Here is a 15901-nt window from a genome sequence, read left to right on the forward strand (position 1 = left end):
TGGCTTGTATTTCATATTGCTTTATCTACAGGTAACCTGATGGCGTGTACTATTTTGACAGGACATTGTGGGTTCTAGGTCCCAATGGGTCGTTGCGATGCAATGTAACTGAGGCATTTTAATCTAAAATAAGTTTATAAAATTTGACTGCTTCTGGAAAGATGGCCACCACCCCCAAACTAGCTTGGAGGTCGCTGCCATCTTGCCAGATGCAATCAAATTCTATAAACAGATTTTGAATTTAAAGAAATTTGTAGCTGGGAGCGGTTGAAAATAGGACAGAGAGGGGTCCCGAAGTCATCTGGATTCCAGTACAGTAGTAGTCTTTGGTTTTGTTTTGTTTTTTTATGTTTACTCACAGGTTTGCTTTAACCACTTCCCAACTGAGATGTTTTACCCCTTGACCACCAGAGCAATTTTCCCCTTTCAGCGCTCCTTCCATTAATTCGTCTATAACTTTATCATTACTTATCACAATTAAATGAACTATATCTTGTTTTTTTCCGCCACCAATTAGGCTTTCTTTAGGTGGGACATTATGCCAAGAATTATTTTATTCTAAATATGTTTTAATGGGAAAATAGGAAAAATGTGGGAAAAAATTCATTATTTTTCAGTTTTCGGCCATTATAGTTTTTAAATAATGCATGCTACTGTAATTAAAACCCATGAAATGTATTTGCCCATTTGTCCCGGTTATAAAACCGTTTAAATCATGCCCCTATCACAGTGTTTGGCGCCAATATTTTATTTGGAAATAAAGGTGCATTTTTTTCAGTTTTGCGTCCATCCCTAATTACAAGCCCATAGTTTATAAAGTAACAGTGTTATACCATCTTGACATTAATATTTATAAAGTTCAGTCCCTAAGGTAACTATTTATGTATTTTTTTTATTGTAATTTTTTATTTATTTTTTTAATTACAAAAAAAAATTGTAGAGTGTGGGAGGAAAGGAGTTAATTTTTTGTGTAAAACTAATGTATTTGTATGTGAAAAATGCTTTAGGGTGTACTTTTACTATTTGGCCACAAGATGGCAACAGTAACTTTTCGAGCGGCCGGCGGCGTGTTTACGAGCGAGAGTGCGCGCTAGAGCAAGCGGGAGCGCGGAAAGTACGGATTTCTCCGTCCCTGGTGGTGAAAGGATGGAATAAGGGACGGAGAAATCCGTACGCGTGGGGGTAAAGTGGTTAATGCACAAAATTGCACCACAACTTTATGCGTCGTCCAAAGTGCATCCAATCCGGTGTCATGCAATCCAGCAGACTGCAGTATCCCAACCCAGTGCATGCAGTGCGTTAACTTGTAATGCACATGATGATAGTAGTGGTACTGAAGCAACCTTTTAATTGACTGTATGCAACACAACACTCACAATAATGTGCAGTGCGACTTTTACCCTCTGCAGACAACACAGCTCTCCATTTTGGACCTTGCCTAATACTTTCAGCTATTGACTTACAATGAGGCTGAATATCAGCAGCAGGGATTAAAGTTTGGCCATGCACATTCCTGTTTCAGGTGTGATTCATACACTACTGCAGCCAAAAGCATCAGCAGGACTGCAGGCATTCTTTACCATGACATAATGAATTAACGCTGTTACTTCAAGCATTCTGTAGTTATCTGTTAAAATACTATTTTTTTAGACACTTTTCCTTTAATATGCCTTTTAAATGAAACAAATATTTACTGTATATAGTTTTATTAATAGCCTTATTTATCAGGAAAAACATCTCAAAATCAATAATGTTGTTGCTGATTAAAAGAATTAGAATACAAGTCTTGTCTTGAAATAATGTAATGGCCCAACTGTCCCAACCAGACACACCTTTGAAACGCTACTTGCACACAGGAGGCTTTGTCACCTGAAATTGATTGTTCATAATCATTTCAGGTGGCAGTTTACTTTCACTGCTTTCATTAATGACAGCCATAGGTTTTTTGGAGCATTATAGCTACACTTATTCAGCTATTCAAAGTATTAGGTAATATTGAAGTACAACGACCTGAGATTTCACAAATATTAATTGGTGACCATGTTTCCATTTTCTGTAATCTTTCACCAGGCTATTGGCTACAATTGTATACCCAACAACAAGGATGAAGATGGTCTTGTGGAGTTGGTGTTTAATAAGAAAGAACCTGAAATTCGTGCTCAGCAGCAGCAGTTGGTGGAATCACTGCACAAAGTCTTAGGCGGTCACCAGACCCTCACTGTAAATGTGGAGGGAGTCAGAACTGTACCTGATGACCAGTAAGTACCAGAGGAGATTGTGTGCATGCCATGATTAGGAATGCTGCTGTGAAAGAGGTGCCCTCTGCGTGCCTTGTACAATGTCATTTGTACAATGACTGTGCTGTGACAGGAACACTCAGTGCATGCATTGTTCAGCAACTGCTGTAACAACAAATGGGGGCGTTGACCAGTAAGCAGTAAGGGCTGGTTGATCACACTGCTTTTTATAGGACAACCAAGGTGACGTGACATGAGATAGACATGTGTATGTACAATGCCAAGCACACAAATAACTATGGTATGTTCCTTGTTTTTCTTCTTTCGCTGCTTGAAAGAGTTAAACATCAGGTATGTCAGTGGCAGTTTGTGTTTGGGGAAGAAAAATTCAAACCAGCTGCTCTAGGGTTTCCCATTTCAATTATATGCCTTTATTAAGTACACTCTCCAAAAATGCAAAAGTTCCCTGAACACATTAAAATCACTTAAAAACAGCCTGTGGAGCGCTCCTCACTCATGACCCAGCAAACTGTCACCCAATCACATCCACACTGGTACCGGTACCACACAATCCGGATTTTCTTCAGAGTGGTGGAGAGGGGTTTAGACAATTGCTGTGGTCAGTTAGATGTTAAGCCGACATTACAATGCTGTTAGTTCCGGTCTATGCACAGACATAAGCAGCCAAAGCAAGCCTTGTATGCACAGTTGGCAGCGCTGCCAGTCAAGTGTCTCACCAGTCCCTGGGCGCCCAGTGCTAATCCCACAGCTCTTGGTCTCGGCTGAGTCTCCAGACTGCTGTTTCTTCCTCGCAGCACTCGACCACACTGCGTCAAACAGCGGGGAGCGGCGATTCAGCGTCCACTCGGTCCTCCCAGCACTTGTCAGCTTGGAGTGAGGTGCTCAGTACACAGGACGGGACGTGACCCCGCCCATCGACGCGTTGCGCCCGCCCACTGCGAGCTTCGTCAGGATGAGTGACAGGGGGGCCAGGAAATCCTTTATACATATGCAGTACGCTTATGCCTGCCTCTGGTCCCGCCCCGATCGTCATGCCAACCACCACGACTTCCTCTTGGGCTCAGACCCGCCTCCTTCCCTTCAATGAGATATCCCGAGGCTAGTTCAGTGACGGCCTCTATTCCATCACGTCTGCAGCACTTCCTAGTGAGTCATCTCAGGCACTTTTCATTAATATTGCAATATATAGCCATTTGTTTGTATGCACAGCATATATAGATACATCATGTCGCAGTTACAGCTTTTTATTGCACTGTCCCATGCTTCTCTCCTTCTCAAGTACCCAGAAAGAATAATTCATCCCTCTCTCCCATCTTAAAGGAACGATGAATACTCGATCTCTTGGTTTAACCCATTAGGTGTCACTGAGTCCAGCAGATATATCCATCTGCATTCCTGTTGCAACAAAACCTTCTCCCTGTCTCCACCTCTCCTATTTCCACTCAAACGGAAGATGCCCTTAAAGGTCAGGCCCCTTGTTGACCCGTTATGCTTCGTGCAGAAGTGTTCCGCAATCGCACTCCGATATTCACCATTTGGTTTTGCGCCGCAATTTATGTTGCTTAAGTGTTCGCCAATGCGAGTTTTTAGCTTTCTAGTCGTCATTCCCACATATACTAATGGGCATGGACATTGGATAACATACACTGTCCATTCTGAGTTACAGTTTATAAAGCTGCGAATCTCCCATTCTTTTGTAAGTTGTGGGGTACTGAAAGATTTACACACATCCACATGGCAACACACAGAGCAACTACCACACTTATGCATCCCATTTGGGATCCTGCTTTGTAGCCAGGTCTCTTTTGGGGCCATGTCGGAGTGTACCAGCCGATCCCGCAGATTGGGCGCGCGTCGCGCAACCATACGTGGGATTTTACCCACTATAGGTCCAATCCGCGGGTCAACTGACAACACCGACCAGTGTCGAAGTAGCACTTCATAAATTTTATGCCAATTTGCATTAAAGGGGGACACATATCTCGTTTGACCACTCTCACGTTTTTGATCTTTCTTCCTACTTCCCTGTCCTAAACTCAACAAATCCTTGCGAGTAGTCTGTAATGCTCTCTCAGCACTTGAGCACAATGTCTCATGTCGGTAACCGCGATCGCGAAACCTATCATACATCGACAGGGCCTCATTCGCAAAATCCATCTCCCTGGAGCAATTCCTGCGAATTCGCAAGAACTGCCCCGTTGGGATTCCGTTTTTTAGATGCTGTGGGTGATGGCTGGTGGCGTGGAGGAGGGTATTTCCAGCGGTCGGCTTGCGGAAAGTAGATGTCCGCAATCCTTCATCATCCTTAACTATACGCAAATCGAGAAATGAAATCTCGGTCGTGCTATGCGCATAGGTAAGGCGAATATTCCGCTGGTTCATATTTAGCTGATCAATGAATATTTCCAACTCAGCTTCACTCCCCCTCCACACCACCAGCACATCATCAATGAAACGCAGCCACAGTCGAACAAACTTCTCGAAGTCGCGCCTCGGGTACACATCGCATCTTTCCCATCTGCCCAGATGAAGACAGGCATAGGCAGGTGCGCACGCCGCGCCCATCGACGTGCCGCGCACCTGCCTATAATGGGTATCTCCGAACAGGAAACAATTGTGCTCAAGGATAAATTTCATTGCCCTCACCACAAAGTCGTTGTGTACCGGGGTGTTTGGGCTGGTATCACACAGAAAAAACTCCATTGCCTCCAGTCCTACCCCATGGGGAATCGACGTGTAGAGACTCTCCACGTCGATTCCCACAAGGAGATCATCAGGGCCAACCGACAGACCATCCAAGAGGCGCAAAACATCACGCGAGTCTTGTACAAAAGAGGGTAATGAGGCCACCAGACCCTTGACCTTCTCGTCCACCCATTTAGATAATCTCTCAGTTGGACCATCAATGGCACTGACGATCGGCCTTCCCGGTGGCCTGTTCAGATTTTTATGGACTTTTGGGATCAAGTATAAAACCGGGATCGTGTATGTGTTAACCTTCAAAAAATCCCTCTCCTCTGCGTTTATGACCCCCTCATCCCCTGCGTCATCCACCCATTCATTTACACCGTTTGCAATTCTGGCATATGGACTCCCGCGCAGCCGTTGATACGTATTTGTATCCGAGAGCTGTCTTTCCGCCTCACTCATGTACAGTTCCCTTGACCATAAGACCACATTTCCCCCCTTGTCACTCGCCCGAATTATCACCTCATCAGCTTGCTTTAACTCCTCAAGGGCGACTCTCTCTTGTCTAGTAAGGTTGTCCCGACCCGGTCGGTCCCAGACAATAGCTTTTAAATCCCTTGACACAAGTTCATGAAAAATCTTTGTAGTGGGATTGGACTGTATGGAGGGCATGTATTTCGATTTCCCCCGATACTTCGTGTACCGGATCAAACCACCCTCCCCCCCCACACCAAACTCCACTGTACGTTCAGTTCCCTCCTCAGCCTGATCCTGTAGGGTCTCAAGGTTTCTCAAAGCCTCTCGATCCGCCAAATTCCACCCTTCTACCGCGACATTATCGCTAGTATTTAGATTTCCATCAATATCACAGGGTAGTATATCAACATTCATCTCTCTCTGTTCACCATAATTGGCTCTTAATAGTACCTTCCTCAGAAACAGCTGGAGGTCCTTCTGTACCAAAAATTCATCCCCACATTGTACGGGTGAAAACGACAAACCTCGAGCAAGGAGGGAAATGTGGTCCGGGCCAAGGGGAAAATCAGACAAATTAATGATATTCAGGGTCTCGCCTTTGGATTCCCGGACTGAGACCATTGTCTCACCAGGTTCGGTGTATGTATCCTGAGATATCTTTATCTTTTCCCCTTGCCTTGTCTCGGGGGCTGCACACGCAAGATAGGCTTCAAAGGCTGCTCTCTCTTTTTCTTTCTGCCTCGCTTTTTTCCTTTCTCTCGCTTTCTTTTTAGTTCGTCGTCGCTTTCTGCGTCGCTTTCTCCTAAAAAAGCCACAGATTTTGACGAGGTTTCTGACTCAGGGGATTCAGGGTTCTCTTCACCGCCACCTTTTGGGGTCCTAGGTCTACTTTCAGAACGTGAGCGTGGTCTTCCTGGAAGATACAGATAATACTCTCCTTCTTTCCACTCATCTATATCTTTTAGGTATTTTGTTTGTTTCTCTTTTTTGATTCTTTTTTGCGTCCTCTCTACCTCAATCTTCAATAGGTCATTGAGTTTAATGAACAGGGGATGATCTCTAAAGGGTTCTAGGCCCTGAATACTAAGTGCCACTGCATCCTTAATTTCCTGTAGCTGTATAATTTCCTCCTCAATGATTAAACCTAAGATGACAAACCCATGTGTAATGGAAGCAACCTTCCACTTGGGGAGGAATCTGTCATTTCGCAGATGTTCAGCTGGTATAATCCGTTCGCGGATCCCCCATGGCAAAACCCTAGCTTCCTTATAGGATTCTAGTGTAGAGATGTTCCACTTCCTCCTCAAATGTTTCAGTGTTAATTTTCTATGCTGTCTGCATAACTTTTTAATTTCCTGGTCTGAACTGATTGCCTCCACAACGGGCTCTTTCACTTTAAAAGTTGCCTCAATATCAAGATGGATATCCTCAGGAATTGCATAGGCCATACTGATTGGAGAGAGTACTAAAAAGGGTTCTCAATAGCTCCGGGAGGGACAGTGCGAAAGGAACTATCATACAGTTATCACCAAACAAAGCCGTCCATCTCACCAGCTACATACAGGTCCCATTCACTACAACCGTAGGAGCAGCCGCTTTTAAGTTAGCAGTACTAAGGAAGAAAAATTCAAACCAGCTGCTCTAGGGTTTCCCATTTCAATTATATGCCTTTAATAAGTACACTCTCCAAAAATGCAAAAGTTCCCTGAACACATTAAAATCACTTAAAAACAGCCTGTGGAGCGCTCCTCACTCATGACCCAGCAAACTGTCACCCAATCACATCCACACTGGTACCGGTACCACACAATCCGGATTTTCTTCAGAGTGGTGGAGAGGGGTTTAGACAATTGCTGTGGTCAGTTAGATGTTAAGCCGACATTACAATGCTGTTAGTTCCGGTCTATGCACAGACATAAGCAGCCAAAGCAAGCCTTGTATGCACAGTTGGCAGCGCTGCCAGTCAAGTGTCTCACCAGTTTGTGTTTGGGTCAGGACTTGTTCGGGCTATAGCGTAACCCTCCTGAATAAGGAATTATACCCAAAAAACACTTTCCTGGCAGTAAATGGCTTCTGAGAGCAGGAAAACAATAAAAAGATTCAATAGTTCATATTTTAGCTCTGGCATAATTCAATGAATATGTCATTGAGAAGAGGTTATGAAACAGTAAATACTTAAAAAGTAGATTTAAATATAAAATAATGGTTAATTTGCATATATTCAGCAGTGGTGCTCTGGGAGACATCTCAAGCTCACTCCAACCTGAATTATCGCAAATTCTTTCTGTTTTAGGAAAGCAATTTTTTGTTTTTCTTAACATCTTAGTAAGGGGGCTTTTAGGACCATTGTAGTCCCTTACACACTCCAATGAGTTCTGGGTCACCATGAGCTTGCTGGTTAGTCTGTACCTCTCGGTTTACAAGCCCTACTCCATAGAGCCAAATTAATCCATGCCATGCACTGATGAGGATCAAACAATCCGAAACAGTCTGTATGCATGTTGGATTATTATGGCTCTGTACAATTTAACAAGCTGACACATCATTGCATTCCAGCGGTTCTGGAGGTGTGTTTAGCTTCTAAGGGTACAATGGTTAATTTGCATATATTCAGCAGTGGTGCTCTGGGAGACATCTCCAGCTCACTCCAACCTGAATTATCGCAAATTCTTTCTGTTTTAGGAAAGCAATTTTTTGTTTTTCTTAACATCTTAGTAAGGGGGCTTTTAGGACCATTGTAGTCCCTTACACACTCCAATGAGTTCTGGGTCACCATGAGCTTGCTGGTTAGTCTGTAAATATAAAATAAAACTGGGATAATTAAAAAGTCATTTTTAGGATGATAGATACAATTGTATATCTCGTTAGTCTATTTTCGCCTCGGATGTCCTTTAAGTGCTGGTTATTTTAAAAGCACTTGCTGATTTAATGCTACGGAGGATTTTTATAAAATCACATCGCTCAATCGAGAACACACACACACACACGTACACACACACGTACACACACACACGTACACACACACACACACACACACACGTACACACACACACACACGTACACACACACACGTACACACACACACACGTACACACACACACACGTACACACACACACACGTACACACACACACACGTACACACACACACACGTACACACACACACACGTACACACACACACACGTACACACACACACACGTACACACACACACACACACACACACACACACCATTACATTAGCAAGAACTTTTAAAATTACAAGCACTTAGAAAAAGCTCTTGCAGTTTGAACATGCCCTAAAAGAGATTGTCTGCATGCCACATTTATTGAATCTGCTGTGACATGAGTGCTCTGTGTATCCTTTGGGGCCAATTCACTTGGGTGTCCCTCAGGATCTTGCTCAGATGCTTTTCTGCTAGTGAGCAGAAAAGCATTTGGCAACTTATGGCAGCGCCTGCTGTCGTTTTTGACCCATGCAAGGGTTCGCGGAAGCGCGGCACTTAGTGATCCTGGAAGGTACATGTAGCTTCCAGGAATAAACAAGATAATGGGAAAAATTGAAATTGAGAATGGCATTTGCGCAAACGACAGTAAATGCTGGTACAGACATGGCCATCGCTAAACATTACACAGAAGCCCATGTGAGCTGGCCCTTACTCAATGGAGTTGCTGTAGCATGAAGAATGCTCCTTTTGTGCAAAAGGTGACTGAAAGTAATAAATGCATTTGTACTCAGTCATGTCATAGCTGTGGTGGTCATGACAAGTGAACCAAAATATATTGTTTTACAGTTCTCTTAAAGAAAACCTGTAATGAAAAAAAAAGTTCCCCTGGGGGGTACTCACCTCAGTAGGGGGGAAGCCCCTGGATCCTATTGAGGCTTCCCCCGTCGTCCTGTTTCCCACGGCGGTCTCGCTGCTGCTCACGGAACACACAGGTGACAATTGTCAGGCTGTGCAATATTTACCTTTTCTTGCTCCAGTGGGGGCGCTGTTGCGGCTCTTTCCACGGAGCTAGGCGAAAATAGCTGATCTCCGTCGGGCCGCTCTACTGCACAGGAGACTTGCGCCTGCGCAGTAGAGCGGCCCGACGGAGATCGGCTATTTTCACCTAGCTCCGTGCAGAGAGCGGATACTGCGCCTTTGCTGGAGCCTAAGAGGTAAATATTTACATCGCCACCGCTCAAGGAGGATTTTTGCCGCCGCCGTGGGACCGAGGACGACAGGGGAAGCCTCCATAGGATATGGAGGCTTCCCCCTCCCCCCCCCCCCCCCCCACCCGAGGGGAGTACCCCCCCAGGGGAGGTTTTTTTCATTACAGATGGGACAGATGGGAGGTTAATAAACAAACAAACAAAAACAGGATCTACATACCCAGGGCTTCCTCCAGCCCCTGGCAGCCTATTCTGTCCCTTGTCACAGCTCCGCCAGGTCAGCATTTTCTCTGCGAGAGAGCGCAGCCACGCCACTCGTGATTGTGCGAGTGTTGCATGGAGCGTTCTGCGCAGGCGTAGTTCTTCTGCGCCTGCGCAGAACACTCCAGGCCACGTGGGCGCAGAAGATGCCAACCTGGTGAGATCGGCATTTGCAACGGAGGGAATCCCAGGACACTGGAGCTGCGACGATGGACAGATAGGCTGCCAGGGGCTGGAAGAAGTCCAAGGTAAGTAGATTCCCTGGCGGTATGATTATTTCCTGATTTTGTTTCTAAAAGTGGTGCAATTTTTTCACAAACTTTCAGACCATAAAAACCATACCGCTAGATAGATCTGCGGCATCCCTGCACATTTCACACCTCAGATGGATCCAACTCGAAGTTACCACTCTGAGCTGCGGATTTCCATCCCGAGCCTGACTTGGGGTTACCGCTAAGGAGGTTAAGGCAGCAAAAATGTTTGAGATGCAATATAGGTCCTTTTAATTATTTGAGCTGAATAGTTTAAAAGCTATAAAATTTTTACCCTCTAAGGCGTAGTTCCCACTTCATTGTTTGGAAACCATGTGATTTTTTTTTTTTTTTGGCACGCTTTTCAGACGCCAAGAGCGTGCGTATACAGGAAACTGTTGACGGTTTTCCGCGGTAGCTAATGTAGAAATAGTATCCGAGTGCAGAGTCCAGACATGCAAGAGGCTGTCAGTTTCAATGCAAATTTGCAATGTGGAAAACTGTATGCCATCCTGTCAAGTGTGATCTCTGCAGGTTGTCTTGACTTTATTCATGTATCCGACTTTGCTTGTAACAATTAAACCACATAAAAAATTATCATTTTCAGAATAGAAAGAACCCACTGCTTACTCTTCTATAGGTTTCTCATGTAGGCATAGAAACACCCTTTTATTTTTGCTCTGTGTAAGACCCTTTCCCCACTTGCGTGCTGCATGCAATGCATGCTGCACCTTTCCATTGTTCTGCTATTCTCTGCGATGCAGTGCAGTTGCCATTTATTTAGAATGAATGGAATCGTGCTGCATTTGCACAAAATTGCATGCAACTAGGCATTGCCAGTTGGAAAATCAGCCTACACTTCTGATGTCTTGCGTATCACACACACTATTGTAGTAGGTGGGGGAGCAGCAGAGACACGGAATGAATTGGGTTGTCAGTGCCTGGGCTGCATGGAATTTTTACCTCCCATTGTAATAAAGACTGTAAAGTGTAAACTGGACATATTTCAGTTGTACTTTGCTGTGAAATATCCTGCTTATCTGTTAAGCTGCTGTTAATGGACTATTTGAATTCTTGGTAGGTAAAGTTACTAATCTTTCTTATGCTGGGAACACACGATACGTTTTTCCCATTCGATTCTCCGCTTGATTGGTTTTTTTTTTCTTCTTGAATCTTACGCGCGTTTTCCTTATGTTTTTCCCATTCACTTCTGAGGAATCGAGTGGTAAAACGATCGAGAGGAATATCGGACATGACAGAATTTATCAAATGCATCTATCGAGTGGGAAAATAAAACGTGTGTTCCCAGCAATATACTCCATCACTAAACTGCTGAAACATTGGTGATGCCTCTGGGATCGTGGAAAACTGTATACTAACCTTCGGTAGTTTTCCTTTCCTGGTTTTTCTCCATGTCAGCATACTATTGGGCAAAAGCCCAGCCTCCTTTTGCCTAGAAGGACGTCTTAAGTTGTTAAATAGCCTAGGTTCACCCCATGCTAGTATTCTATGTAATTTAGTACGAGCCGACAGCACAGGGTGGGCCTGTATGCTGACATGGAGAAACACCAGGAAAGGAAAACTACCGAAGGTTAGTATACAGTTTTCCACGTTCCCTGGTGTTTTCCATGTCAGCATACTATTGGGCAATAATTAGACAAACAGGGATGGGTATGCTGAACAAATTTAATGAAAGAAAATATTAAACAGAAAATACAGTCATAAGGCAGTAGAAATTGTAGAGGAAATAACTTTTTTTCCAAACTCTACAGTAGACAATGATGCTGGATCAACACAGTAATCCCTTAAAAACGTATGACCTGAGGCCCAATTGGCCGCCTTACACACAGTAGGGAGAGAGACATTTCCTAGAGCTGCCCAAGAAGTAGATAGACTTCTTGTGGAATGGGCATTGATGTCCTGCGGAGGCTGTAAATCGTTTGATTTATAAGCCTCTTGGATAAGGGACACTATCCAGTTGGCCAGAGTTCTTGTGGAAGCCATTTTGCCTTTCCTGTAACCTTTAGGTAGGACAAATAGACGGTCAGACTGTCTGATATCTTTTGTCGCTTCAATGTAAGCTTTAACTGTAGACGGCACATCTAAAGGATGTAGTTTAGAAGGGTCCTCTTTGATTTTGAAGCTTGGCAAAGTCCATTCTTTGTTGAGATGGAAGTTAGAAGTCACTTTTGGAAGGAAGGAATTGGTTGTAACACCAATCTGTCCTCAAAGAAAACTAGGAATGGCTCCTTGTGAGAGAGAGCTTGCAATTCTGATATTCTTCTACCCGAAGTTATAGCGATGAGAAATGCCGTTTTCCTTAATAAATTCCGCAAAGAAGCTGATTCATTTTGCCACAGATTAGACTTAGTTCAAAACAAAAGGTACGGTAGATCCCATTTGGGAAATTTAAGTTTTATTGGTGGTTTTAGTTTTATCACGGCTTTAAAGAATTGTTTGATTAACGGGTCTGAAGACCAGGTTATTCCTGAAATTGATGAAATTGCAGAGACATGACGTCTTAATGTAGAGTACGATAACTTCATCTCCAGACCTCTCTGTAGAAAAGACAACAAATTTCCAACGCTCATGTCTGAAACTTGAAAACCAGAGACAGTGGCGAAATCATTAAAAGTTTTCCAAACTCTATTATAGGAAACTGAGGTAGAAGGTTTTTTTGATCTTAACAATGTATTTACGACATCGGAAGGACAACCTGAACCTAATAGCCTAGCACTTTCAAACGCCACCCCATCAGGTTGAGTCTTTGGGGGTTCTGATGGATGAATGAACCCTGTGAGAGAAGGTCTGGAATGTTTGGTAATGAAATTGGATCCCCTAGCTTCAGTTGCCACAGAAGTGGAAACCAAGGCCTTCCCGGCCAGAAAGGAAGCACTGCAAGGACTGTGATTTTGTAAACTCTGTTTCAGAAGAAATCTGTGAATGAGGGGCACTGGAGGAAATGCGTATGCCTTCGTGAACCACCAGACTTGTGTTAGAGCATCCGCTGCCATTGCTCCCTGATCTGGAAACCTTGAGTAGTAGAGAGGGAGTTTGTGATTCTTCGATGAGGCGAAGAGATCCACCTGAGGCACACCCCCATTTCTGTACTATTAGAAGAAATGCAGATGGATGAAGAGACCATTCCATGTTGATTAGTCTGTGTCTGGAGAGGTAATCTGCTTGAATGTTCTGTGCTCCTGGTAAGTAAACTGCTGTTAGATCCAGTAGATTGGATTGGGCTAAAGTCATGATTGGTTTTAGTTCGTTCATGAGGTCTGCACTGTGAGTACCCCCCTGTTTTCTGATGTACGACACTGCCGGTATGTTGTCGATTCTGAACAAGACTGCTGAACCCCTCAAAAGATGGATGAAGTGTAGAAGGGCTTGAAACACAGCTCTCATCTCCAGAATATTTCTAAATCAGATTTCTTTCCTGACTCTTCCACGACCCCTGGGCTACATACATGCGTATCGTATATCGCTCCCCAGCCCAGACCACTGGCATCTGTGGTCACTATCTTCCACCTGGGCTGGAACAGAAAACGCGATTTGGTTAAATTTCTGCTATTCATCCACCAAAGTAGAGAGTTTTTCACAGCAGGCGTTATTAATATCCCTTGATCTAGGCTCTGTTTGTCCCACTGGGAGAGGAAGTTCAGTTGGAATGGCCTTAGATGCCAATGAGCCCGAGGCACCATTTGAATTAACCACCCTGGCGTTCTATTGAGATCGCCAGGGCGGCTGCGGGAGGGTTTTTTTTAATTTAAAAAAAACTATTTCATGCAGCCAACTGAAAGTTGGCTGCATGAAAGCCCACTAGAGGGCGCTCCGGATGCGTTCTTCTCCGGCGATAAGAATTAACAAGGAAGGCTGCAATGACGAGCATGGCGACGAGCGGAGTGACGTCAGCCGACGTCCTGACGTCAGCCGCCTCCGATCCAGCCCTTAGCGCTGGCCGGAACTATTTGCGCAGGGCTCGGGCGGCTGGGGGGACCCTCTTTCGCCGCTGCATGCGGCGGATCGCCGCGCTGCGGCGGCGATCAGGTAGCACACGCGGCTGGCAAAGTGCCGGCTGCGTGTGCTGCTTTTTATTTTATCAAAATCGGCCCAGCAGGGCCTGAGCGGCACCCTCTGGCGGTAATGGACGAGCTGAGCTCGTCCATTCCGCTAAGGTGGTTAAAGAAGACATTAAGCCTACAACCCTCAGACATGTTCAGACTGGAACATAATCTTTGTGGCGAAGTGGTTCTAGTGACCCCCAGATGACTTCCGTTTTGGGCTGAGGAAGCGAAACGGAGTTGTGAACTGTATCCAGTATTGCTCCTAAAAAGGTCATTCTTTGTTGCGGTATCAGCTGACTTTTTTTCAAATTTATGATCCATCCAAACTCCTCTAAAATCCGAATCGGATGTTTCTGATGCTGTAACAGGAGTTGTTCTGATAAAGCCAGGAGAATGATGTCGTCCAGATAATGTAGGACGCGTATTCCCTGAACCCTTACGAACAAAATAACGGCAAGGAGAACTTTGGAAAACGTTCGGGGCGAGGTGGCCAGGCCAAAAGGAAGACACCGAAACTGCTGGTGAAGACGGCCTATCGCGAAACGAAAAAAACGCTGAAAGTTGTGATGAATCGGAACATGGAAATACGCGTCCTTGAGATCTATGGACGACATCCAATCCCCTGGCTGCATTTGACAACATAATGGAATTGAGAGTTTCCATCTTGAATTTTGGTATAAGTATGAACTTGTTCAGGTTTTTCAAATCTAAAACATGCCTGAGGTCTCCAGATTTTTTCTTTACAAGAAAGATCTTTGAATAGAACCCTGTACTTCTCTCCGAATGAGGCACTATAGTGACGGCTTTTTGTAGTATTAGATTTGAAACGTATTCTTCGAGAATTTTACTTTTTTGAACGGACCTTGGAATCTCTGTGGAAGCAAATCTTGTTTTTGGAATCTTGTTCTTGAATGTCCATATATGACCCTGTGAAACAGTCTTCTGGACCCAAGTATTTCTTATCTTTCCCGCCCAGACATTGCCAAAGTGAAGAAGTCTCGCTCCTACTGGTATGTCCTGCAGGGGCCCCATTTCAAAAAGACTTTTTGGCTTCACCCGGCTGTTGAGAAACCCTAGACTTTATAGATCTTTGGAAAGGTTGAGATTTCCAATTCCTCTTGAACTCTCTTCCTGGCCTACAGGATTTGGCTTCAGTAAATCTATTATATTGTTGCTTTCTAAATTGAGGGTATTTTGTTTTTCTAAATTTTCTGTCTTGCGGAATTAGGCCGGATTTACCCCCGGTGACTCTTGATATTGCAGCATCCATTTTGGATCCAAAAAGATTTTTTCCATCAAAGGGTATTTTAGCCCATGATTGCTTGGATGTGGGGTCAGCTGACCATGGTTTAAGCCAAAGTGGCCATAATATTGTAAAGCATTGACCTACTAGCGCTTCTAACTGTATTGACAGCAGCTGTACCCACAAAGTCAGACACCAGGCTGAGTTCCTCTAGAGCAGAAGTAATATCTTCAGCTGATGAATTTGAAATGATTGCTTTCTGAATATCCTCAATCCATACTTTTTAACGCTTTAGCCACTGAAGTTAGTGATATTCCGATCCTTGTAACTTCCCCTGAAGACAAGAAAGCTCTTTTTAAATCTTGATCTATTTGACGATCCATAAGGTCACTGAAAGAAACTGAATCCTCCAGGGGCAGAGTAACATTTTTAACAATTTTCAGTAGGGAAGCATCCACCAGGGGATTAGTGGATATGAGTGCCTCATCAGATTTTGTTAAAGGG

At 44.3% G+C, this 15901-nt stretch overlaps 1 protein-coding gene across 1 annotated transcript in view; it reads left to right on the plus strand.

Moving 5' to 3' along the window:
- NUP54 (nucleoporin 54) overlaps nucleotides 1-15901 on the plus strand; it is an 83318-nt gene that overhangs the window by 34387 nt on the left and 33030 nt on the right. The window contains exon 6 of the mRNA XM_068233292.1: nucleotides 2071-2258. Coding sequence (XP_068089393.1) covers nucleotides 2071-2258 — 188 coding nt within the window. The remainder of the gene's footprint in view (nucleotides 1-2070; nucleotides 2259-15901) is intronic.

The sequence above is a fragment of the Hyperolius riggenbachi genome, chromosome 1, assembly GCF_040937935.1.
Source record: "Hyperolius riggenbachi isolate aHypRig1 chromosome 1, aHypRig1.pri, whole genome shotgun sequence".
In the NCBI taxonomy this organism is placed as follows: Eukaryota; Metazoa; Chordata; class Amphibia; order Anura; family Hyperoliidae; genus Hyperolius; species Hyperolius riggenbachi.